This window comes from Plectrocnemia conspersa, unplaced genomic scaffold, assembly GCF_051122295.1.
Source record: "Plectrocnemia conspersa isolate PC_06_02 unplaced genomic scaffold, ASM5112229v1 ptg000008l, whole genome shotgun sequence".
NCBI lineage: Eukaryota > Metazoa > Arthropoda > Insecta > Trichoptera > Polycentropodidae > Plectrocnemia > Plectrocnemia conspersa.
Window position 1 is genome coordinate 1,587,488 of NW_028277172.1, and position 26,944 is coordinate 1,614,431.

A 26,944-nucleotide genomic window follows, 5' to 3' on the forward strand; every position below is an offset into this window, starting at 1 on the left:
ATATTTTTTGTCCTAAGATAAATGAGTTCATCATTGGTTAGGACAGCATCATTGATACAGTTTATGTCAGAAAGAAAAGCATTTCTTTCACATTGATATATAAATAACTTTTAAATAAGCACTGATAATTTCAATTATATCTCTTTATAAAAAAATCTCTTCTTGTGAATTTCATATTTTAACGCCATTCTTGCCCAGCACTTTTTAAGTTTGCAGAAATGTTTGCTAGGACTCTATTTTCTTCTTCCAAAATAGTAACTTTGCCAAGAAAGTTGAATGGAAAGATTTATTTTATTTACTCAGTAAATCTAATCCAAGATTTTCCTTTCTTACATAAAAAGTAAAACTCCTACCTTGAGTTTCAATAAGCGTTTCACAACTTGTCTTTTTAAAAATCAGAGTACTGTACTTTCAGAAGCACTTCATATTCTGCTCACATTAATTGGCAAAATATTTTAAAAATACTATGATTCAGAGAACTGCTACTAATAAATTTGTTAACTTTTACGGCTGCGTCACGTAGTTTACAAATCATAACTATTGGGATTCATGTGACTGTTTAGCTTGAACTTGTCTGATGATGAAGTGAAAAGCGATTTTTAGGATCATCTTGATCGATACTTGGGGTATATAATTTAGGTAAATTCTCGTTTATTCAAAGAAATAAAGTAGTGGTTCTCACTATTGCATCACTTTCCAGTTCTCGATCGTATAGATATGGGAGAAAACAGAATATTTCAGACGTAATGTTGTTGTGAAAATTACAAGACTGGTAATAATGTAATATGAAGGGCCAGTATCTGTTGCAAAAATATGCAACGCATTCCATTGTATTTGGCACCGACCATTTGATTTTGTTCAGGTGCTTTTTGGGAGTGGTTTTAAATTGTTTAATAAATATACAATATACGCTACACAAAAAAATTCGTTCTTAGAAAGTCTAAATATAGCAATTAATTTTATATACTACAAATTTACGATTTCTTTTTACAAAGTTCACGGGTGATCCTGAATGAATGCTATAAATATATTAAAAGATCTTTGTAGACGAGGGAAAAAAATATAATTTTTTTTCAGTAATAAGTTAGACATTTTCATCTTTAATGCATTACAATAATAGCTGGTCATACACGCACGGGCACATCTGACGGATCTGTCCGTTGCGGATCGTGTGTGGTGAGAAAAGACAGATTAGTCTGTTCGCCTTCTGTCCCCGATTCGCACCCGATGGTTAACAATATTTTTTGTTAAAATTTGTCCCTTACGTGATTTTACGACCCGGGCCATTTCCATTCGCCTTTATTAATTTGCTAAAATAAGGTTTAATTACTTTATGACAAGTTTTTGCTTTTTTGAAAGAGACATCAGATAACCGTTTTAAATGGACAAGTAGTTCTGACAGTTTGCGTGTGTGGCGAAGTTCGGACAGATCTGTCCTGGTGTTGTGTGTGCTTAGCTATTGAGTATTAGGATCGCATGCCGCGCCAAGAGTGATCTGAGATAAACAGTCTAATTGTTACGTGAAAATGGCCAACTTAGACAAATATTATATTATTTCTTATTACAAATCTGACAGGTTTCCCCAATGTGTCATGATGAAATAACATAAGTTTTGGTAATATTGTTAAACGCTCGCCTCGAGTACTTCTCAAACTGCACTATCGTTTATTTACGATTCGGTTCTTCTGAATGAACCAATGTAGCGCCGGCGCAGATAGTGGGTGCGTGCGTTGACATACGATTTCTGAAAATCCGTAGAAAAAACTAAACACATTAAATTAAATCGTTCTATTATATGTAAAGACTCATTATTGCTTTTTAAACTTGACTTTTAATCAATCGATTTTGTATATCTAGTATATCTAGAATAAATCTAGTGTTAAGATATTTGTCTGTGATCCAAGATTTATTTCTGATTATAGAAGTCTTTGATAATCTCTCCCACCTCTGTTTAATACATTGCCATTTTTTATGGATTGTCAGGAGAATCAGGATTATCAGAATTATCTAGATTATTAGGAGTATTATGATTCTTTCAAAAGTTATCTACTACCAGACACCGAACTATTTTTGGATTACTATACACATTATATTTTCTAACTAAAATAATATCATTAAAAAACCCAATTAAATTTATTTGATGTAACATGAAGTATTACTATATAGCTATATTTTTGCCACAAAGATAAGATAATTTTATTCATGTGTAATATTATTTTTTAATTTATTGATTTTTACAAATTTCAATTGCTTAGAATTATCATCAAAATATTTTTAATGATTTTATATTTCTCTTTCAAAGAGTTTTATATTGTACTATAAAATATTTTTGCCACAAAGATACACTTTAAATTTTGATTTCGAAAATAAGGTATTGCATCTAATTAGTGTATTTATTCTTTTTGATTATTTTAGACAAAATTTACAGTTTTTCAATAGCATAAAAAATACCAATATTTTTTTTACGTATTTTGAACTATTAAAGTAGCGAAAGTCGATGAATTTTGCTAAAAAAGTTAAGAGTAAATTATTGATTTATACAAAATAAGTTTAATTTTACATATCTTTGTGGCTAAAAAGATTTTTTAAAATACCAAACCTAACAGTAAATATGATTATTTATAGTCACAATGGTATAAAATTTAATAGGATGATCCAAGGGATATTATTTTAAGTAACCTTGTTTGTATTCTAAAGTGCTATTCAATTATATTTATTAAAATAGTTTTAAATTATTCTTAAAGTAAATATGTTATGTTAAATATTAAATGAAAATACATATTAATTTATATAAGGTAAATAAGAGCCATTTATATTAATATATTAAACAATACCATTAAACATATCAGCATTACTGATGTTTTTAATATAAAACTATAAATAAATTTATATATTTTAATAGTTACAGTTATACATAATCACTTAGATAAATTTAAAAATTAAGACCGATTAAGGAAAGGCATGAGGTTAAAAATCATATTATAGTTACTTCCAGATTCGTGGAAGTTGTCGGTTTAGCATAGCGATTTTTAATCCAACCAATTTCGAACACGAGCTTAATGAATGTTTCAATTTGTATGACGAATATTTAGATAGAAGTGTGCATTAAACTACACCAAAGCTTTTGATCTTCACTCTTCACCAATTTCATTCTATTTATTTTATTATTTATTTTTATTACTATCAAATCACACAGTGGGCACGATAACAACGGTTTCACCGGTTGTAACATAATCGATGAGAATTATTCACAACACGTATCTACTATATATTATATGATCACTTTTGTTTATATTAGTTTGACGGATCATATATTATATGTTTATATGTTTAAAATGAAACTTTGGCTTATTACACCACAAACGACAAGAGTTTGATAAGAATGCTTTAAGCATGCTCGCATATTTGTCCCTGGCAGATTTTTTTACAGAGGGACCAGGTTGCATTTTTTTCTTTTTATATATATTTATTTTATTAAAATAAATTCTTCAGAAAAAAAACTAAAGGTAAATACATAAAATTAGCGTTTTTTGGAATGATTTGTTATGGCTTTAATTTATATTTCGAAAATATATTTATTTTTTTAATGTTAATTTGGAAATATTGTATATTGTTTTAAGCGTTTGAAGTTTTAGGAATGTCATTGAAGATTGGATTCCATCCATGTCAATTAATATCGTGGTAAGATTATATCGTAAAGGGTCGTTTATACAAACTAACGAGAACTGTGGAACTGCAGTTATTAATATGCATTTAAATACATATCTGGTGGTACTGCAGTTTCGCAGTTTTGCAAAATGTGATAATAAATTGACAGTGCCTATTTAATTAAATAAATTCAGCATCCACATCGCTCATCTCATTTATCATAATTTACCAATAAAAGTTACATTATTTATTATTAATATTTATAATACACAAGTTGTAGAAAGATATCTGACATTTTACTAACGGAGACGGAGTACTGTTACAAGACAGATCATATTTTTTATGTATAATATAATATTTTGTAATCATGATCCCCTAAAACACATTACATTACTGTTGCTTATTGCGATTTTTTTCATTTACTTTATTCTATCTATTTCTATTTTTATTTATTATTTTGTCTTGCGAAAGACTACTTATATAATGTTATTCATATTTATATTGACACTAATAAAATAATATATACTATAGATAAATATCTGATATAAAAATAATATTCATATTATATATATTTATATATATATATATACACTTATGTAGTTTTGCTTATTTAAATATAATGATAATTATAATAATAAAAATAATAATAATAATTCAGATCATATGGAAATATTATGTAATAATATTTAGTTATATTTAACTTGCTTAAAACTATTGAGCTTGTATTAAAATATTATAATATGTGTATAAATGAGTTTTAGTATTTTGATCTTTTTGTGGGGCAAGAAAACAAATATGCTAGCACACTTTACAGCATCGTTTCTTTGCTATGTGTGAATTTATAGCTTATATAGTAAAAATAAAAATTAGTATGAACTGAATTTAAAATGATTTTTTAGATTGTTGAATACTGAAACTCATTCGTGCATCTAATATTAAGCATAAAATTATAATATATATTTATATAAATATGGTTTATTATATTTAGTAATTATATTTATATAGCAATTGTTAGGTATACTTAGAAGCAATATGACTCAAAAAAATTCTACACAAATTCTAAGAATGAGTGGTATGGTGATTGTATGGTGGATTACTAAAATTTCAATTCGATCATATTTAATTAGGTGGATCATATTTATTTTTTCTATAGAAACTTCATCCATTACTTGAGGAAAACGAAACAGCAACATCATCCCACATATGTTTTGTATTGAAAAAAATATATTTCGTCCTTCGAGAGATCTGCTTACGAACATGCACTGCACAAATCGACTCGAAATTATTGATGTTTAGTTTTTTTTCAGCTTTCTTTGTTGCCAAAGTGATGTGTTTTATTTATAGAACGATCGACGACGCTTTAAAAACTCGGTAGTAAACTGTCAATGTTTTGTGTAACTGTTTGGTAGATTTGATTATTTATTTTTATTTCGATGAGAATTGTATTCAAAATTTATAACATAGTGTTTTATATTTATTTTATTAACTGTTGCCATAAAAAGGGGGTCAAGATTGCAAAAAATCCTACGCTCGATCCGACAACTTTCCACCAAATCTGGATTTAAATTTTAAATGTGTGTATGTTGAAGTTTGATTGATTCCAGAGTAATAAATAAAAATAATAATATTTATTATTATATATCTAGGAATTTCAAAGAGAAATAAGTATATGAAGAGATTCATTAATTATATTGTTGATTTGATAGTTTTATTTATTTCTTTTAATTCATTATGTGAATGTATCAAGTCTTAAAGATTTTGATCAAGCCCGAAACTGAAATCATCTCTAGTTGTATTGAATGGTAAATTAAATTTGGTACTTTTGGTCAATTTTTGTAATAGGTGTACAAATGAGCTTTAGTAGTTTTTAAATTATAATTTATTTTACTTTTCAGACTTCATTTCTTGAAGCAAAACTATCATATATCAAATAATTTTAACTGCGTGATAAATTTTCGTATGTAGGTCATTCTGCATCTAGCAGACTAATCAGGTTTTATCGAATCAAGCGTTGTCGTGTAGAAAAATGTCCTTTCGCGGCCATTGTCTAGCTAAAGAGTCATTTGGAATGTTTTTATCATCATCATGGTAACTATCCTTCAGAGAATAACTCAGGCGTTCCTATCCACGCTATAAAACCACCTTCATTTAGGTCTTCTATTGCAACATTGTTTGTTGCTACAACCAGAGATCTCAAATATGTAAAACTGTCGGTCTTTTCAAAAACATGTTCATTTATATTGATCAGTTGCAGGGCGTCAGATTTCTTTTGGCTGCTTTCTCCAACCTTTTCATCGCTTCTTGGGATCTTCTGAGAATCCTAAAAAGTGGCAAGAGTTTTTGAAAATGGTACCTTTCATTTTGACACTTTTTCAGTGCCACATTAAAAAAATCCATTCCTTGTGTGAAAAGTTTCATCTTCCTAATGAGCTTTTTCAGCACATCTAACTCAGCCATAGCGTATTATACTGCATTAATATCTATAAACATATAATGAGTCGTTATTTTGCTATCTAGAAAGCAGAGAGATGAGATAATGCGGCACCCATTTTTAAAAATTCTCGATTTTTTAGTATGATTTTAATCTGAAAAACAGATTATTTTGTTATAATGTTCACTACTTCGAAACAATACAAGAGCGCGATTGTTTCATATAAAATAAAAATAAAATTGAACTCATTTGTACACTTAATATATTTTACCGAATTCTAAATTCATTCACATCAACCGGGTGTATAAGAATACATATAATTCATGATGTAAATATATAGTATTGTTTATATTACATGAACATATTGCAAGATATTGTAGTGCGATGGTAGTGAACGTTTTGGGATCCGTTTGGAATACTGGAACCCGAAGGATACCCAACGCCATATTTTTATTATTATATATAGACGCTACTTGAGATTCGTGAAGATTTTATTTTGAAGACACGGGAGCATGCACCACTGCAATAAAGTTTATATTACAATAGGACCGTTGACACCGTAGTAGAATAGATGATGATGCTATAATATATTTTAAAAATCATGATTTATATATTTTTATATTTTTTTCAAATAATTAATGAATTTATATATATATATTGTAATTATTTTATTTAAAATATATTTATATATATATATATAAAAGTAGTTTTATAGCTTTGTAAAACTTATTTAGCTATAGAAGAATTGAAAGAAATGTTCGAGCATGTTATTGAAATAAATGCAATTTACACGAAGTATTTCTTTCAACTTCTTAGTTATTATTAGAATGTTAATCTTATTTATTCAATGGTTAATTTTATGTGTAATAATTGATAATGTATAATTTAGGTGGGACCAATCGCGCTCATTGGGAAGACGTCACTGATAGCACACCTTTAACGTTCGTCAACGACTGCGTCTCCTTCACTACTACTGTATCAGCAAGATATTGGCTAATGGATTGCAGGAATGTTAGCGAAGCAACTAAAATGGCAACAGAATTATATAGGTATACAATTCGCGATCTACATTTATTTTTAATATTTTATTGCGTAGTGATTTGTTTATTCTAAATAATATATAGCGGTGCTTGTATATGTCATCATAGACAATGCGTGGTTATTCTCAGGCCATTTATTATATTTCACTATTGAGAATGCCTTGAAAGCAATGTTCGGTCTGTGAGTGTCATCGAGAGTCGCGATCGCGTCCCTTATTCTTACCGTTGCGGCCAAGACGTTAGCGCAAGAGAATGCTCCTTTTGCACGAGCCATTCAGCTTCTTAACGAGCTTGCCATACAAAATAATGTTTTTGTAAATCAAGTTTGATTTATAAAAACATTTTAATTATTACTTATTTTAATTATATCATCTAGTACAACCTATCTTTAATTGGTAACAAAAAAATACCATTGCATTATTTAAAAAAAAACCATACATTTCGCACTATTTTTTCGAATACGTTTGATATTTAAATAAAATTATTGAGATTTACTTGTTGTTAATATTTAACACCAATGCTTAATGAAGCACATTCCGTGGACTATCTGGGTAAAAATGTGTGTGAATAGAGATGAAAATATACAAAAAATAGAAAGAATTTCGTGTATGCAATACCTGATTTTATTTTCACTTCGCCAGCCATCCCTATCATAAAAAATGACGCAGTCTTTTCTCTGTTATATATATTGTTTTTAATTGAATGTTACAAATTATTATCTTATACTATTATCATAGGGAAGCTATTCATGTACCCTTCATGGCAAGATTTTTGGTTTACGCCAAACGAACCGAGCAACTCCAAGCTAAATTGAGAGTCTTCTGCATAACTGACGACAGAGAAGACAAGACGTTAGAGCGAATGGAGAAATTTACTCAAGTAGCAAAGAGTAAAGACGTTGAGGTTAGTTTATTACGTGATAAACATTATTGTTTATCTTTTATATACAAAAAAATACTACTAACTATTTTTGTATTATATTTTAAGGTTCACGAAGGTAAACCGATTTATTTGGAATTCGGTGGAAACTTCACGCCAGTTGCCAAGTCTGGCGATCAACCAAAACAGGAATTCAGAGCTCTCCGAGAAAACCGCTTGCAATTGGAGGCGATGGTACGAGGAGCACATGCTGATGCTGTAGCTAGATGTCAATTCATGAGAGAACCAAAGAGGCCTAAAGGAGAACCTGCACAGACTCCAGTACGTACATACATATATTATAGTTAGTTTGGGAACTTCAGACTAGATTTGATTTTTTTTTTGTTCCAAATTATACTAAAATCTCCGATCTAAAATATCCTAAACTGGATGATAGCAATCACTATTATTTATCGTCTCGATTGTTTTGTGATTTGATGAAGTGTCAGTTAGGACGTTCATCTCTTTGAACTACCCACTCTTGAATCTACGTTGCACTTAGGGATTGCAGTATTACCGAGAGAGAAACAGTCAATACCGTACTATAACATTATTAAAAATAGGTAAATACTGCATAAACCTTTTAGTCCCAGACGATTGGGCTTAACATATGCAAATTTTTTTTTAAATACTGATTTGCATTTTTCATATAGTGGAAAAAATTTCGTATGCAATTCCTGGTTTTGTTTTTACTTCGCCAGCCATCCCTATCATTAAAAACATTATCGTAATTTTCGTAGTTTTAAGCCTTGAAAATATCGTTTCCAACAAATACCATGTACGGATTTCAAAAAATAAAATTAATATATTTTCTGTACTATCGGTATTTTGTTTTTGCCCCAATACTGGTATTACCAGTATCAGTTCTACCGGTATTACAATCTATAGTCGCACTATCTTGATTAAAAAAAATAATATTGGAGGTTAAAACACAAAATATAATGTGAAAATTCGGCAAAAACCGAATCTTTGCACTGTCTAGAAATATAACACAATTGATAAAATTAAACGTGTGAAGATTTAGATGGTTCTATGTATTTCAGATATGTGTTCTTAATATATTACTACCAGAAGAGATTATACCTGTCGATTTCACATTACCAGTGTATCAAACTAAGCAGATTGCTAAAGAAGTTGTATCTGAAGAGACTTCAGTTCATACGACGTATGAAGAAGTTGAAAACAAATGGCCTGAGAAACTTACCGATGAAAAGTATGAAACATATCTGTAAAAAAATGATTAAGTTAATTATTAAATGATTTTTATTTTTTTATTTAGAATTACGTCTATATGCAATTTACTGGGAATGGATTGGGTACCATTGGCCTATGAATTGGGAGTTAGCTCGGCAGCCGTTGCTAATATTAGAGAGAAAGGTGTTAATGGCGCTCAACAAGCTGCATTAATGCTGCAGTTATGGAGATCTCAGGGAGGTCTTAAAGCACATGGTGATTTATTTTGTTATTTGTGTTTAGTTTTAAAATATGACAAATAAATAATTATGAATTTATAGATAATTCTTTGGAACTGGCGTTGTGTCGCATTGGCCGTGAAGATGTGTTACTTCCACAAAGCGTTGCAGATGCTGAGAGAAGAATACAGAGGAATATTTATCAAGAGAGGCAGTCTTCGGAAGAAATTATTGGTTATAAAAGCCCCGATTCGGAGTTTCTTGAAAAAGAAGCTATGGACAATGCTCTTTTAGAGCAAGAAGATATAAATAAAGCTTTCGATAAAGATGAGGCGGATCGATTGCATAGAGAATTACTAGAAAGGAAAGATATTGCAATGGACGATTCGATTGGAGATAGAGAAGAAGCTAAATATTCTCCAGAAGAAAAATCTTATGTGGAAGATGGTGACGATATAGAGAAATCTTTGTCTATATCAGAAGAAAGTGAAGAAGAGGAAGGTATGGTATTATATAATATAATTATATTATAAAATATACAACACAATTTGTTCATTACAATATATTTTAAAGGAGATGTGAAGAAGAGCGTTGCTGAGCGAAAAATACAGATAACAAGAAAATTAAGCTCCGGTAAAGTGTCAGCTTCTAAGCAAAAGAAAGAATTGAAGGAAGAGATAATTGAGATCAAAAAGCAAATCAATCCAGAAATTAAGAAATTTGTACAACAGACAGCAGCCATGCAACAGGTATAATATATTTTTATTTATTTAATTAAAAGGTGTATTTTTATTTATCATATATTTTCAGGAATCCGGCAAACTGATGAAGAAGTCGTCAGAAGAGGAAGAAATTATTAAAAAACCAATCCCTTCAGTCGTTGAACAACCAGAGCCACCAAAAGAAAAAGTATTGCCTAAAGCCGGTCCGAGACATATGCAAAAACACGTTAGAAACGAATCTATGATCAGATTTTCATCTGGAGATTTCTCGGATGTTAAAGTTCCTCATATGAAGCAAGAAGAGAAGATTATAGAAACAAAGGAAGAGACTGTGACTCAACAAATATCTCCTACCACTAAAACGGAGATCAGAAAAGAAGTCATTACTAAATTTGAAGACAAAACTAAGACTGTGATCACTCAAGAAGAAATCATTACAGTGAGAGAAAGGGATGTAGCAGAAGCGCCTTTAAGGGAGAAGATCAGTAGCTTTGAAAGTAAGATGCTTTCGGAGAAAACAGTGCCAGAAACTGAGATCAAGATTAAACTCACAGAAGAAGCACTCAAACGACATTCAGTTATGCAGAAACCTGCTTCGGAATATACGGAAGATTTTATCAAAGATCAGATAAAGGTTCAAGAAGCAATGGCAACCGATACGGTGTTAATAGATAAAAAAAAGAAGTCTGAAGATCCCGGTAGTCCGGATATTGAATCTGATTTTGCTGCTGAGATGATGAAAGCTGAAGAAACGTTCCGCGCTTCTGCTGATTACACTAGTGATAAATATTCAGAGAGCTACTTTAAAAATGGTCAAGCCACTCCTAAATTATTTGCAAAATCAACAAGAACTGATTCTACGATTGTCCAATTTTCTTCAGAAGAAGATAACGAGTCTGTGAAGAAATCTAGTTGTTCAGAAACTGAAGGAGATTCACAAATATTTAATGTGAAGCATCAGATTGAATTGCTCGAGGAAAAAGCCAAAGGTAAAAAAGAATCACCTTCAGAAGTAAGCAAAGGAGCGTTGAAAATTCATATTGAAAGTCAGGAGTTTATAGATTCGAGCGACTTGTCAGTCTTTACAAAAGTTCAGAAAGACGGTAAGAGAGTCGACTCTTTGGAAGATTCTATCCAGATATCTTCAGATGAAGAAGCACAGATACAACCAACCGACGATGAAAGTGATTCGCAACCAAAAGAACAAGTCGCACCTAAAATTGACACTAAGCTACCCGAAAAACTAACTGATTCTAGAGTTGACTTTGGTGAGATTCACGCTCGCTCTGATTCAATGGGATCTGATTTTTCAAAAAAATCAGCTTCAGATGCATTACAGCTGGAAAGTTCAAGATCTCCAAAGCACTTGTCACAAGAATCCCCATTACCTTGTTCTCAATCAACCGTAGATAAAACTGACTCATTCGCTGAATCAGTACAAAGCACAGAAAGAGATGCAAGTTATATATCGCAATCAGAGTCTAAGATTTACTCAAAGGAGTCAAGACCAACCAGAAGCGATTCATTAGATGAAGCTTCTCAATTTTCTGACATGGAAGAGACTCAGATAGGCTCTCACATATTTTCAACGACAGAAATGAGCTCTGCCAAAGTTATAACGTCTTCAATTCGGCAAGATACTATGAGATTCTTGGAACAAGAAGCTGTTTTCAGCGCCAGTGAATTACAAGATAGTCCAAAGAAGAAGGTTGAAAAAGTAGCATCAGAAGAACCAGCGATTAGTGCTAAAGCTAGGCAGTTCATTGAAACTGTACCAGAAGACGATTTTTCTGTGCAAGAATGCTTCTTTTCTAAGAGGATCTATTCAGATTCTTTGGAAGAATCTGAGCAGTATGGCACTGATACAGATTCTAGAAGACCATCGGAAGCCGATTCTTTACATTCGGATAAATCAGATCAATCCGGTAAAGACGCCGCTTATAAAATGAGTAAAATATCTTCTGAAATAGAAGAAGGTCTCGATGAGAGCATTGAAAGCGGATCTGATTTAAAAATGGACGCTGCTAAATCTACAAAAGCTGAAGAATCTACCTCTATTGAAACAATTGAGATGAGTGACGCTGCTCAGAATGCTTTATTTAAGAAAATGCCAACAAAGCGTCACTCCAGAAATGAATCTATTTCGATAATCAAATTCTCATCAGCGGAATTGAGAGATTCTGAAATGGCTAAATTGATGAACGTACCGCCAGATATTCCACAAAGAGCTACAGAATTCCAAATGTTCGTGACCGAAGCCACTGATGATATTAATGACGAGCGAATATCTTCATTTGAGAGAGAAGAACTTTCAGATAAGATTTCATCAGAGAGCAGTCGCGAGATTGAAATATCTGATAAAAAATGGTCCGATGGTGGTGCTTCTGATAGGATCACATCCGAAGATGCCGTGACAGACAAAGCATCTACAGACAGTCCACAATTCGAAGACTCTGCCGTCAAAGTATCTACTGATATACTTCTCGGCGATATGAGAAGTCCGGATTTGGTAACGGACGAAAGTGAAGGAAGTCCGACAACTGCAACTGTACAAAAAACTTCTCCGTCTACCCTGAGAAAGATCGAGTCTAAATTCAGCGGCTTGAAAGATATGGGAGGAGATCAAGGAGATGTAGCTAGCAAATTAGATGAACTTAGTTAGTATTGTATATATATTTATATGTTTTAATACTGAAAGATTACTGTGATAATAAATTATTTTAGAAATGAAGAGAGCATCTATGAGCAGCACTGGAGAAGGCTCATTTGACTTTTTAGCTGGAAAGAGAATCTCAGATGCTCACAGTCTTACAGATTCAAAAGATTATACATTTGAAGAGTCAGAAGATAGTATTCCTCAACGAGAATCGAAGCAAGATATTGAAAATAAAGCCAAAGCAATTTTAGGTAAATATATTGCACAAGCATATTATTTTTTAGATGATATATTAATGGCAATAATATTTGTTATTAGAACCGATTTATGACAAAGCTATACGCACAGTAAGAGGAGATTCTTTAGATGATGTTGAACCTTTCTGTATGGACCAAGAAATTGAAGCTCCTAGATTGCCAGGAATACTAGAAAATCAGTAAGTTGTATTGTGCGTTTTTATTTATAAAAATATATAAATACTTATGATGTATTTTATAGGCGAACTGTAGGAACTTTAACTAAATTAGAAACAGTAACAAGTGCTATAAAAGAACAACCTAAAGTCACTGTAACGATAAGTTCTGCTGATGATAATAAAGAAATTAGACTGCAGCTCTCAAAGGACTTTTCAAAAGACGGTGATAAAGATTATTCTGTACATTCATCTCCAGATGAAGTGGAAGAAAAGATATGCACTGATACCGAATCAGGTATTTTAAATAATATTAAACAATAAAAAACTTATTATTTAAAACGCATTTTTTTAAAATCAGAACTCGACCAAGCAAAAGTTTTAGAGATCATAGAACCAACATCTGAAGGCGATGAAGGATTCGTACCTACGTTTGATACAAGCAAGTTGAAGCAAGATTCTTTAGATGATGCTGATGATTTGTTTGCAGAAAAAGAAGTAAGTTTTATATTTATATATTATTTTTAGGCAAGCGGTTTTTTAATTATCTTTTTATCAACAGGGTATCTTTGAAGACATGGAAGAATATGCGAGGCAGCAATATTCTAGTGAATTCAAATCAGGCGTTGATTCTTCTACGCATACTTCTACAACCACCTCTATTCAACAAACTAGTACTATACACGAAGTATTGACCAAGACTACTGAAACTAAAGAAGAAACTTTTGAAAAGATAAGGATAATAGGTAAATCTGAAGACGATCCAGAATTGCAAACTGATTCGTTTGAAGACCAGAAAGAATCTGAGTATGATGGCCATGTCTTGAAATCAATATCTATATTGGGATCTACCGTAGCAGCGAGCATCGGCATTGAATTGAAACCAGAAGACGTGACGATTACAGAAGAAGATAGAAAGAGTAGCATTACAGAATTGATTTCTGATGCAAGTTCTACTTTAGCTGCTTCTGTTGGTATTGATGTTAAACAAGACGAGCATGATGTGAAACCATCGGCTCCTGTTAGAGAGAGAAGTATTACAGAATTATTTTCAGACGCTAGTGCTACTTTAGCCGCTTCCATTGGGATCGATGTACACGAAGAACTTCATGTGGAAGATAAACCAACGACGATCGGGAGAAAAAGCAGCATTTCTGAGTTGATTTCTGATGCTAGTTCGACTTTGGCTGCTTCAGCTGGAATCGATTTTAAGCCAGAAGATCACAGTTTGCACACTGATGAATCGGCGAAACATGAAAGGAGAAGCAGCATCACGGAGTTAATTTCAGATGCTAGTTCGACTTTGGCTGCTTCAGCTGGAATCGATTTTAAGCCAGAAGATCACAGTTTGCACACTGATAAATCGGCGAAACATGAAAGGAGAAGCAGCATCACGGAGCTAATTTCAGATGCCAGCTCAACTATGGCTGCTGCTGTTGGTGTTGAATTTAAGCACGACGAGCATAAAAAAATATCTCACACGAAGCAAAGTAGTATTTCAGAATTAATCTCCGATGCTAGTTCTACATTAGCTGCTTCTTCTGGAATCGATTTCAAAGTAGAGGATAGAAGTTTACACACAGATAGAAGAAGTAGCGTGACGGAATTGATCGCTGATGTCAGCTCAACTTTGGCAGCATCTATTGGAGTTGATTATAAACCAGAACAAACTGATGTGTCTCAAAGGAGACGAAGTAGCATTGTCGAATTGATCGCTGATTCTAGTTCCACACTAGCTGCTTCTGCTGGAATTGATTTCAAACCAGATGAGCGTCCAGTTCAAGATAAACACGAAAGAAGAAGCAGCGTCACAGAATTAGTCGCTGATGTGACGTCTACTTTAGCAGCTACAATGGGCGTTAAAGTAAAACCAGAAGATATAGAAGAAAAAGTTCAACAAAAGCATCATGTTTCAGAGATAATTTCAGACACTAGTAGCACTCTAGCGGCATCTGGTGGAATCGATTTAAAGCATCAAGAAGTAGAACATCATATTTCTGAGTTGGTCAGTGATGCAAGCTATGCTTTGGCTGCATCTGTAGGAGTTGATATAAAATCTAAAGTAGACGATGAAGTTGACAAAGATCATAAGAAAGGAGAGAGCAGTCCAGATTCTCCGCTGATTTTGGAAGACACTGGTAAACTTGTTTCAGAGATGAAAGATTTAAACAGATCTGATAGAAGATGCTCAGATTTATTGGAAGGTATATCGCAACCTGGCGGATCGCTGATTAAGATAGATACGAGTCAAGTAACGCACGGTAATGATTTATTATAAATTATAATACTTTTAATGTGCATAGATCTTTTTTTGAGTCGGAATTATTTTGGTAGGTCTTTCATTGAAGTTTTCTAAAACACCGCCACCATCTCCAGTAGATCTGATACATAGAGCATCAGCATCTTCCGATGCTTCTCAACGTATATATTAATAATCGATCAACACTATCTTCATGTTCTTAATATTTTAAATTAATATATTTGTGTTTATAGGTATTGAAGGTTCGGATCAATCTTCTTCTACGTTATCTCCAAGAGATCCAAGGTTCATCAAAGACTCGATAGCTTCTTCAGAATCTGACAAACCTCTCAGTGGTACGATTTTTAAAAATTACAAATTTTATTAAAATATAACCAAGCAGTTTATATATTTTGCCTAAGAGGTAGTCAATCATCTAATAAAGCAAAAGAACAGTGACGTAATAATGATAGGCAAAATTATTACTTTAAAAAATGTAGGCAAAATTTTTAATTTTCAAAATTTCATTACGTCACTGATTATATAAATTTTAGGCATGATTTTTTTTGGAAAAAATTTAGAAAATTTTCAGTGTTTTTTTTATTATTTATTATTTTATTTAAAATTGGTGACTCATCTTCTAGTAAAATTGTAATGCTTCTTTGATCTCGTCCAGCGCTTCTTCTTGTGACGTTATTGTTTGTTAATTATTATTATTATAATAAAATAACACGTTATGCTTATCGAGTGAATATTTAAATATTATATATAGAGAGCCGGTGCTAGATTTTAGATGCTTTGGGCATTTTGTCGCCCTATATGTTTTATATATTTTTTAATATATTAATACGGCTCTGTGCATATAATAAATACCAACACACAAACATAGGCGTATATTATTTTCAGATATGCAATGAGATAACGATCCAAATATATTCTTAGCCACGTTTATTTTTTTTTCTATAAAATAAAAGTATATTTAAATATATAAAAAAGATTTTCACAAACACTACAGAATAATAGATTCATACGATATATGCCTTTTCTTTTTTTTTGTTCGCGATTACGCGGAGTCGTTAACGAATTACGAAAATTTGGTAAGTAAATAGAGAACGATAGAAGAGATTATTTTCGTATTAAGAAAAATGCTTTTCCCCTTTTCCGAACGTTTTTTATTTCTCGCAATGGAACATTGCAATCATGCTTAATGCATATGTTCAGATTTTTCATTGAAAAATTCAGCTTATAAATACATATTTATTATATTTTATGTTAATGTATGCTTTTTACTGCTTGTCTCTGTTTATATATTATCTAAAATATTTTTAATTTTAAATCAATATATAACACATGGTTTTTTAAGAATGTCTGTCACTTATTTAAGGTATGTTTTTAAGTGACAATGTTTCATTTCTTTATATCTTTCATCAATAAAACATCAATCATTTAATGCCTGTTGAATTATTTTACAGGTTGGCCAAAATCGATACTTTCATTATACTATCTTTAGCAAGGTTTAAAAACTATTTATGAATAAATCTGTTCAAAGATATTTTTTGATAAAAATACTGTTATTAAATTATTACATATTACAATTTGCTCTTTATATGATACTAGTTAACAATAAAGATAATTAGTTACATGTTTAGTGCGTTGAAGTGAAGCTGTTGTGTTGAAGGGTCGTCTCAGTCTATTTGCCGTAGCTCCGCTTAATGCGACTTATTCCAAGTCGAAAGTAAAGTATAGCTGCGTTCTTACTTATAATAACTTTCTGGATGAGTGAAAGTCTAATATTCCTCCCAGTTTTAGATTATTTGTTCAATCTTAGTGATTCGGGGCGGAACCAGACTCTTTGTTTTTGCCTAATAAATATTTGATATACTATCTGAAATATTTAATCCGGGCTTCGGAACATATTTTAGTGCATATGTTTGTTGGAGATATTTGGGCACAGATTCTAAGTGCTTTTAAAACGGTTAATTAGATGGATGTCTGATATTATGCCTATCAAAGGCGACTTTTAAAAAGAATTTGACAAAGTATAACATGAACTTCTTTTTCTGAAGTTCAGAAACTTGTAGCTCTGATTAGTATTTTGTTAATTTTGGAGTACCACAGTAATCCAATTTGGGTCCTCTGTCCATACATGCGATTATTGAGAATGCTGGGGAAGTGTTTCAGAGCATTCGCGCAAATGCGGATTCGTTGTCTCTAGAAAAATACCCCAAATTACTATAGATGTGGTTTATCGACCAATAGTCACCTTTTTCAGATCTCCTTATATCTCTTATAGTTTAAGTAGATAAGTGTTTTAACCAGATAAACTGCCGTCGAGCTTCTTAAAAAAAAATAAGCAGATATCGCCAAAGTTTGCTTTGATTAGCATCAAAATATGCTCGGATTCGTTACGCGGAGCGCGTGTCACTAACAATTTATTAGTGATTTGTGTTCTGTATTTTTAAATATGACTTCATTAAAAGAAATTTCTTTCTCTAAATGTTGCACTAATGATAAATTTTCTATTTCTTCGATGGATTCTAATGATTTAACGGAGTCGCGAGAGCCTTTAGAATTTGTCGAGCCACATTTTACATATTTCTGCTTTTGAAAAATAACTACAAAAGTCATTATTTTTTTGACTGGTAAAAAATTCTGGATTTTGCATCTTTTTTTTTTGATTATATAATTCTCTTTAATTGCCCGTTGAAATTTCGAGCTTAGCTTAGAATTGATATTTTACAATTGTTTTAACAAAAAAATTAAGACCTCTTCGGCTGTCATTAATAATCGTGAGACAATTGTCAATAACAGCTGTTGCTACTTTACAACAACAACATAAAAAAACCTTTTTGGATTATCGAAAAAGAAAAATTGTAATTTCATTCTTTCGGAGCGGGTTCTTAGATCACCAAAGCAAAGATAAAACCGCCGGCCGGTTAGAGTAACAGAAAATCGCAAATAATATTGGTCATTCAAATACTTTCGATCTTCTTAGAAAGTATGTATATTTTCAAAAATCTGGCACTACCACCTTCAGAAAGTTTTTTTATCTGAGTGTCTTCTTTTATTACCTAATCAAAAATAAGGCGAGTTCGAGTGTTAAAAATTTGTACACAATTTTTTGCCATTCCCAGAACTCAATTAAAATCTTCCAAAAAGTGTGCATATTAGAAATGAGCCCGCCTTTACTTATGCAGCGTTATAAAAAAGGCAGTGGTTGTTAAATATTTTAAAAATATTCGTACAAATTTAATTTTATGAAAAAAAAATGCTGAGAATTCTTGATTTTAATACTCTGGTAAATATTAAACATATAAATAAAAAATATTCTTATAAATAATTAACATGTTAATAGAAATTCTTGCTAATTTTATAAAAATATATGACATTTAAAAGTAATCTGAAAGTATATATGAGCCACCCTGTAAAAGATACATGTTTCGGTGTAAATAAATGTTATAATTTTACTAGAAGATTAGTTGGTTTTCTTCCACGTTTCTGTGATTTCTTCTCGTCGGCCATTTCTATAAAAGCATCTCATCGTTCGCTAGTTGGCCATCTTGGAAGTCAGTGTTATCTACATCGAATTTTGAAAAACCAAAAACAGTACTAAACCACAATTTTTACCACACATTAGCACTACTTCACGATAAATATAAAGACACTACTCACCAATTTAATAATATGTACATACAACTAATCAATTACATTTTTTAATAATGTAAAGCAACACACAACTAAATTGAATGGTACTTCCAAAGTAGTCAATCTCATCCATAATTCATCGTCTTTATTGTGTTGATGTGTTTCTTTTTTATTCGTTAAATCGATGGAGTTGCTTCATTTGACTGATTGTATGAATAGAAGATATAGAGATTGCGTCAAAGATAGATTTCAACGTCGTTTTCGTTTTATTTTTACTTCTGTGCTAGTTAAATTAACTTTTACATGTTTCTCGACAGTGTTGTTTATTTACTTATTTATTTATTTGTATCAATAGTGCCTTTTACCGTTTCAGAAAACGTCCCTGACGTGGCCAAGATATTGAGCAGATCGAGTCCAGCTAAATCGCCCACTAGACACCACGTAGACAACATTGCATTCGTGAACGTAGAAGCATTGACATTGCATCCCGAAAGCAAGATTATTGAACAAGAAACAGTATCACGTGTGATTAAAACAGATTCAAAAATTGTAGAAGAATCTAAGGTTATAACTCAAACTACCGAAGAAAAGAAGATAACGTTTGATGAAGAAGCTTTGAAGAAATTTAAAGACATGAAGAGCGATACTTTAGCTAAGTTTGAACAGATGAAGCAAGGTTTTGATACTGGCAAGAAAAAGTTTGGTACTCTAATATCAGACGATGATTCAACGACCATTATTACTTCAAAAGAAACGACCACTCATCAGATTTCTGGTAAGGAGTTCTTTTCGGAGAAGCAGCACATATCTTCTTCGGACGACGATTCAGTATCGGCAAAGATCGAAACTAAGAGAGAAATATCTGGAGTGGAATATGAATTAAAAGAAAAGGAGACTTTTGAAAAGATCGGTGATGTGACTCACTCTGAAAGAACCTCTGTAGAGCGCGATCAAAAAGCTTCCGCTGAACGCCAAGATACTGAGATCACAAAGTCGAAGAAGACTGATGATGATTCAACTGTAGTTGAAACTCAAAGGGAATTTTTAGAACAAGGGTTGTACACCGGCAGACAGAGCAAATCAGAAGAGAAAATGACTTCTATTAAAGACGAAGTGTGCAAGAAGAGCGAGATTTCTTATTCAGAAAGAGACATATCGCACGAGCAATGGGGAAAAGAATACTTCACCGAGAAATCAGAACTTGAAACTACCGAAGAAACAGACGCAGAATTTTCTCAAGGGAAAGACGTTCATATTGAATCGGCAGTGCGAATTGTTGAAAAAGATGAGAAGACTACTACAGAAGAAATATCGCAGGAAGGAAAAGTTGTAAGTTCCACAACGGGATTCAGTAAAGAAGAATCTATTGTGGAAAGCAAAGAGCATGATGACATGAGCTCCGATATAAGTCAAGAAGTCAGTCTTAAGAGTGAAGTGACGGGCAAGCGAGGTTCTATTGACGAAAAATCTGAAATGTCACCAAAGAGCAGATCTCGATCATTGAAAAAAGAAGAAGTATATGAAGTAGATTTTATTAAGGAGCTCAAAGTATCCACTTCGCAAAAATCTAAAGGATCGAGTCAAGAGGTGAGCATGGATACGCACACTGAATCTGAGATCATAGCAGATTCAGATTTGATTGCACCTCAACAGTATGAGTTACCAGAAGATAGAAGTATTATTATGACTTCTATTGTAGCAGACAAGAAATTATCGCCTGTTTTAAAACCAGAGGAGCATATTCAAGAACACGTTTGGGAAGCCACATTAGAGCAGCAAGATTATTTAGATGAGATGACTGCTGATCTTCAACAAAGTCTAAAATCCTCACAAGATGAACCTGGTTCGTTAGAAAATGAACTGATATCTCAATCGGAAACTAAATCTGTAACATCTGGAAGCGATTTAGGCTTAACGACTATAACTTCAGATATCGATTTGAGAACGACTCAAAGTAGCGTTAGTTTTACGAGCTCAGAAGAAACTTATATGGTGGAAGCACCGAGTGACACACTAGATTCTTTTAAAGATTCGATGATCAAATCTAGAGAGAGCGTCGAAACTGAATATATGATAAAATCGATTGATTCACAAGACACAGACGCATTACATAAGTCAATGGAATCAGTTAGTGCCGATACCATGCAGCACTCCGAGAAAGAAGATTATTCAACTGAAGCTGAATCTTTCGTGACCGACTTACACAAGAAAGCCGAATATAAAATTTTCAAGGAGAAGAGCTTGGAAGACATTTGCAGCAGTGGTTATGATACAGATCTCTCGTCTGCCGAGTTTCTCGTCTCGAAACTTGAACTTGAGCGAGTAGATGTTGAACCTCCCAGACATATGGCTGATCTTTCAGACTTAGAAAAGACGATAGATGAAGTGAAACAATCACTGGAAGCAGCGCACGATGAAATAATAAACGAAAAGAGCGACGGAAGTATCAAATATAAGCAATCTCCTTCTGAGTTCGAGTTCAAATTGATCAGTCCAGATAGGCCGGAAGTGATACATGAAGAACCGTCGCAGCATATTGAAATAGTAAAGCCAGAAGTACAACATTCGAGCACTGAAATTAGAGTTGCTTCTGTTTCTTCTGTAACAATAGAAGAAACGTACGAAGTTAAAAAAGAAACTACTGAGGAGGAGAAAGTGTCTATATCCGACAAGGAAGCAAAGTCTTCGCAAAAAGGAAGCGATTCGTCATCTAAACGTGACGATTCATATTTTACATCTGACGATGAAAAAGACACGATGTTCGAGAAGGAGAGGACGCAACACGAATTTAGTGACATATCAACAGGACTGGAGAGTGGTCCCTTATCTTTAGTAGATACCGAGACAGAGATGCCGTCCGATAAAGAAGATTCTCCCAAAGAAGGAAGCTTGGAAGGAGTCAAATTACGACCTATCCAAAAACACTTGCGATCTGCACACATCGTTGGCGATCGAAGATCTACTTCTGATATGGAAGGATGGTCCAGCTCTGGAGAAAGTCATTATCAAAGTTTTGAACACACTGAAAGCCCGCATAGTAGACCTTTATCTTCAGATGTAGAAGTTATGCTGACTGGTCACAGTACGGCAGATTTTCATAGTGCTTTGACTACTCAAGACATATCTACTAAATCGCAGAGGACTTCTAAAGAATATGTGACAGCTGCTAGTACTCTGAGTTCGAGAGGAAGTATCAAAAGCTTAGATTCTGAAAGCTCAGGTCATTTAGCAAGTATCGATATATCTGATGCTTCTGAAACGCTAGTTCCTTCTGCTGCTGAACTCCGAGAGGAAATGATTGAGAGTGGCAATTTTACTGAAACTGAAATACTTGTTCAAAGCACTATTAAAGAAGAGAAAGATGCACCTATGGACGATATCAAATATAAAGAAGATTTTGATAATGATAATGTGAGAAAAGCTATAAGCATGGAAGGAATCACACACACGGCAGATTCTAATGAACAATCAGAGGAAGGTTCACTGGACGACGAGATGATTATCGATGCTTCTGCAGAAGTTCTTGGTAAAATGAAGCGATCGCACGAGATGAGTTTTCAACCTAATGAACTTCTTCCGGAGAAATTCCCATCTGTGAGTTTCTCAGAAAGCACAGAAGAAATAGACGCTGGAATTCCTGAATCTGAATCACAGGTGTTCAGTATGAGCAAAATTGAAACACGACCTTCATCGGTGAAACACATAAAAACGTCAGTAGAGACATCGGTGGAAACTAAAATCGAACCGCCAAAGTCTTATGAGGTTTCTGAAAAGACGGTGGAATATAGAACTTCTTCGGTTGTTTATTCAACGCCAGAGAAAAAGGTAAAGCCGCCAGTTGAAGAAACGTTCATTGAAAGAAAAGTGATTACCGTTAAAGCTGAACCAAAACCAATCAAATATGCTTCGATGCCACGACAAGAAGTTGATTTTGAAGCATTAGAAGCTTGCATCATACCGAAAGGATCGACTGAATATGAAGAAATTACTAGCACTCAGGTGATCCATTCACAATCTGGAACAATCATATCTAGTAGCTCAGAGAAAAAACTCACAGAGCCTTATCCGATCGACAGCAAGCAAAGTTCATCTTCGAGTCTTAAAATCCAAGATGATTATTTATCCACACCTCAAACTCCAATTTCTAATCCGAGTCAAAGTTCTGAATCTACTGATAATGGCCGCGAATACGTTCTTGATGATATGTACGAAATAAATGAAGATCATGAATTGTTTCACAGTGACAGATTAACGGATTCCAAATCAGAGATTTCTGTAACTACTGAAGATAGAACTCTGTATGAAGCTCAAAAAGCACCTGATTCTCCATCCAGTGAAGAGTTTGAAATGGTCGATAAGCCGAGCGAAATAGACGATTTTGTCGTGATCGAAGAAGTTGCTAGAGAAGCTTCAGAATTCGATTCTGAAGGTAAAAGTTTGAGCATCGGAAAAATAAGTAATATAAAAAAATACGATGAAGAAGTCGAAAATTATTTATCTAAAACTAGTAAGAAGTCGGATAACGTTAAAAGCGATACTGAATATAGCACGTCAGGTTCGCTTTCTGAAGAAGAGCTTGGACAATATGAATTGGAGAAGCGTTTAAGAGCGCAAGAAAACGCTGAGATTGAAGCTGGTAAAAGATGGATACAGATGCAGTTTGAAGGAGATTTAGCAGCTGCTAGATATGATTATGAAAGAGGTCCTCTGGAAGATATCAAAGAAGAAGAAATGACAGATTTTGACGCTAGTAGAATCGGTAGCTTTGCTTCTCAGAAAGAATCAATCGGGAGCTATGGAAGTATTAAGAACTCTTTCGGTAGCATGTCAGAAGCTGACCTTTTATTAAGGAAGCGTTATATGATGCGTTCTGGTGATCAGGATGACGTTTCTGTGAGTTCATTGCAAGAGTTTGAGAATATTGAACAAATGTTATCGATGGAAGCTTATCAGCATTCTTCTTCCTCGCAAGATTCATTGAATGGATCTTTACCGAAGAGGTATCATAGAAGCAAAGCTGCTCAAGGTGATGATATATCTATATCTAGTTTGAAAGAATTTGAGGGTTTGGAGTCAGCTTGTATGGAAGCTTTGAAAATTGAGCTGACAGCTAAAGAAAAAGAGGCATTGCTGCTTTCTCAAGATGGTAGATTGAGCAGTTCAGGATTTTTAGATATGGAGAGGCGATCTTATAGCAGAGGTAGCTCAGAAAGTAGTCCTCCGCAAAAGAGCGGTAGCAGTCCAGGGCAGAAGAGCGGCAGCTCGTCGCAAAAGAGTGGTAGTCCATCTAATAAAAGCGGAAGTCCAGGGCAAAAATCAGGAAGTCCAGGTCAGAAATATGGCAGTCCGTCACAAAAGGCTCTATCGGAAGCTATGGCCCTCAAGAAATTAATTGAACAGCAAGTAGAAGTCGGAGATGTTAAAACAAGTACTGATGTGACTGATGGAGGCGTTAAAGTGACTTATGTCACAACACAAAGGAAGGTGTATGATAACAGAGGAGCATTTTATGTGCCAGAGACAACTAATTTAGAATGTGCTGAAGATGTTTGCGTCAAAAAAGCATGTTATGAATGTAAAGATACTGAAGGAGGTGCAGAAGAATGCAGAGATCTCTCAGAGATTGGTTCATCGTTCACTGATGCCGATGCAAATATGATTAGCGTTATCACTACAACAAAGGTTATTCAGCAGCGCTTTGTAGATGGCAAGAAAGTTTCTGAGACGATTAGTTCATCATCCGGTGGCATGGATATTCCTGGTGCTGCGAAAGAAGACCAAGGAGGAGAATATGGCTCTGGAAGTTTTGCAAGCTTAGAAGTTGGCTCTGGGGCATCGATGGGAGATTTCGGTTCAGAATTTTCTTCTTCCATAACATCGCAACAGTCAGACACGGAAAGCTTAGTGACAATGATGGAGAAACCGTATGATACTGAATTCGGAACTGAATTGGGTTCTTTAGAAAGTATTACAGTCACCAGAAAGATGGCCGTGTCGCCAAGACAATTGGATTTGGATTTGGGTTCTAGATCTTCAGAGCGATCCGATAGTGCTATTCGAGAAATTTCACCGTTGTCTGGAAAATCTGGTTCCGGAGTTTTTTCTAGCACTTCTAAACATTTTACAGATCCGGCTAGTGGGTCATGGAGCGGCCTTGATGAAGATATGAGCTCATCTGGGAGTTTTAGCCGGTAAGAATTTGTTTTTTTATGTATGTTTCATTAGCATCACGTGGAAAAACATTGCATTTGGTTAGTTAATTAAGAAAATAGGCGCAATGATCAATTATATAATTTGCCTGTGGTGATGTTCTCAGGGTTGAAGACAATGACGTGACGCTGACCAGCACCAGCAGGTAAAATTCATCATAATGTCAAGTGTGTAGATCGTGTTTGTGCTAGATATTAACATAAGAGTATAAACGAAAGGCATATGTATATTTTAATAGCTTGTTTCAGTCTTGGGTTGATTTAAATAGTTGTTAATAGACTATGTAGGAAGGTGAATTAGGAATTTTGTTAAAGGAAGAGTTTCTACAGTCGGCCACTCGTTATGTTTCTGTGCACAATTTTTCCACAATTACTGTGCTTTAGTATTTAGCATTACTCTTACTCTTATTGGCAATAGTGATTGTTATGGTGAATCTAAATTGATCAGGGCAAGAGAAGATTTGATGCTAGGCAGCACGGACAGTTTGGAGCAGACGAGTTCCAACGCTACCAGAGCAACTTATAACTATGATGTTGATACTCCGATGACTGGAAGTCTAACCAGTGCAGGTTTGATATTTATATTGATTGGAATGAAATGCGTTCACATTATATACGGTGATTGTATCAATGTAATGATTTCAGGTTCAAATACTATGGTTTCGTCGTTGGATACTTTTGAACCAGTGACGGCCTTGTACGATAAAGGTGAACGAGCTTTGGGTGTCAGCACTGAAGATTGCTTCACAATGGACCATTCTGGAAGTGATCATCTTGATGAAGTGCAGGAACAAGATTTAGACAGCGATAAGCACGTAAATATCTCGAATTCAAATATTTTTGGAAATGGAAGTTAGACCAGATTTGACAAGTAGTAGAAAGCTGCTGCTTCCTCGGTTTGCTAAGTCTCGATCGATACTTGGCGCACTCTGCTGAAAGTGTATTTTAAAAGGAAGTGTAGTACGAATGGAAAAGTTCTTCAGATCCATTTAAAAAACAACTTTTTATGTACTCACCGTCTGATTTTTCCCTTTAAGCGATTTCTTGACTCACAATAAAGCGTGCAAAAGTGACATTATTAAAAGTTTGCATCCAGTAATTAATTAAAGAGATTGATTTTAGCACTTTTCTGAAGTTCTCCAACTGATTTTATGTCAATTTTGTTGTATCTTTTCTCTATTTTTGCAATAAGCTCGTATAAGCATCACAAAGGAATACATACATAGGCTTGAGATAATGCCATTATATAAGTATACATTATATTAATGTATACTTCGTTTCATTTAACAGATTCACTTTGAGGCTTATCTCTTATTTCAAAGCGGTATTTCATTGGCTCACTTGAGCCGAGCAAAATTGTCATATACGTTCCAATAAATTGTTATAGATATTTATACGTGAATGATAAGGATTGATAAATTATTGATTTTGATAGCTTATAACTTTCTCGGTTTCAACATTCAAAAAAACATAGTAACATTTCTAATTTCTCTGAATTTGTTTAACATATAGAAACTTATTTTCGCATCTTGTATTTTAGAATAAATTAGTGGGGCGTAAACCCAAAGTTGTCATCTCTTTTTCACTTATGAATAATGACGAAATGTATAGA

General features: G+C 33.5%; 1 protein-coding gene across 11 annotated transcripts in view; it reads left to right on the plus strand.

Annotated features, from left to right (window-relative positions):
- Positions 1-26,944, plus strand: part of LOC148232689 (uncharacterized) — a 74,649-nt gene that overhangs the window by 44,949 nt on the left and 2,756 nt on the right. For 6 of the 11 annotated variants that reach the window (XM_088191183.1, XM_088191177.1, XM_088191179.1 and 3 more), the window contains 19 exons: positions 6,969-7,128; positions 7,857-8,022; positions 8,107-8,319; positions 9,081-9,250; positions 9,317-9,486; positions 9,552-9,950; positions 10,023-10,198; positions 10,260-12,828; positions 12,896-13,078; positions 13,146-13,263; positions 13,326-13,537; positions 13,601-13,737; positions 13,802-15,500; positions 15,574-15,660; positions 15,733-15,834; positions 19,497-25,314; positions 25,440-25,478; positions 25,781-25,902; positions 25,978-26,147. In XM_088191183.1, coding sequence (XP_088047309.1) covers positions 6,969-7,128; positions 7,857-8,022; positions 8,107-8,319; positions 9,081-9,250; positions 9,317-9,486; positions 9,552-9,950; positions 10,023-10,198; positions 10,260-12,828; positions 12,896-13,078; positions 13,146-13,263; positions 13,326-13,537; positions 13,601-13,737; positions 13,802-15,500; positions 15,574-15,660; positions 15,733-15,834; positions 19,497-25,314; positions 25,440-25,478; positions 25,781-25,902; positions 25,978-26,147 — 12,710 coding nt within the window. Of the gene's footprint in view, positions 1-6,968; positions 7,129-7,856; positions 8,023-8,106; positions 8,320-9,080; positions 9,251-9,316; positions 9,487-9,551; positions 9,951-10,022; positions 10,199-10,259; positions 12,829-12,895; positions 13,079-13,145; positions 13,264-13,325; positions 13,538-13,600; positions 13,738-13,801; positions 15,501-15,573; positions 15,661-15,732; positions 15,835-19,496; positions 25,319-25,439; positions 25,479-25,780; positions 25,903-25,977; positions 26,148-26,944 lie in introns of those variants that run through there. The other 5 variants (XM_088191180.1, XM_088191182.1, XM_088191188.1 and 2 more) reach the window with 2 other exon arrangements.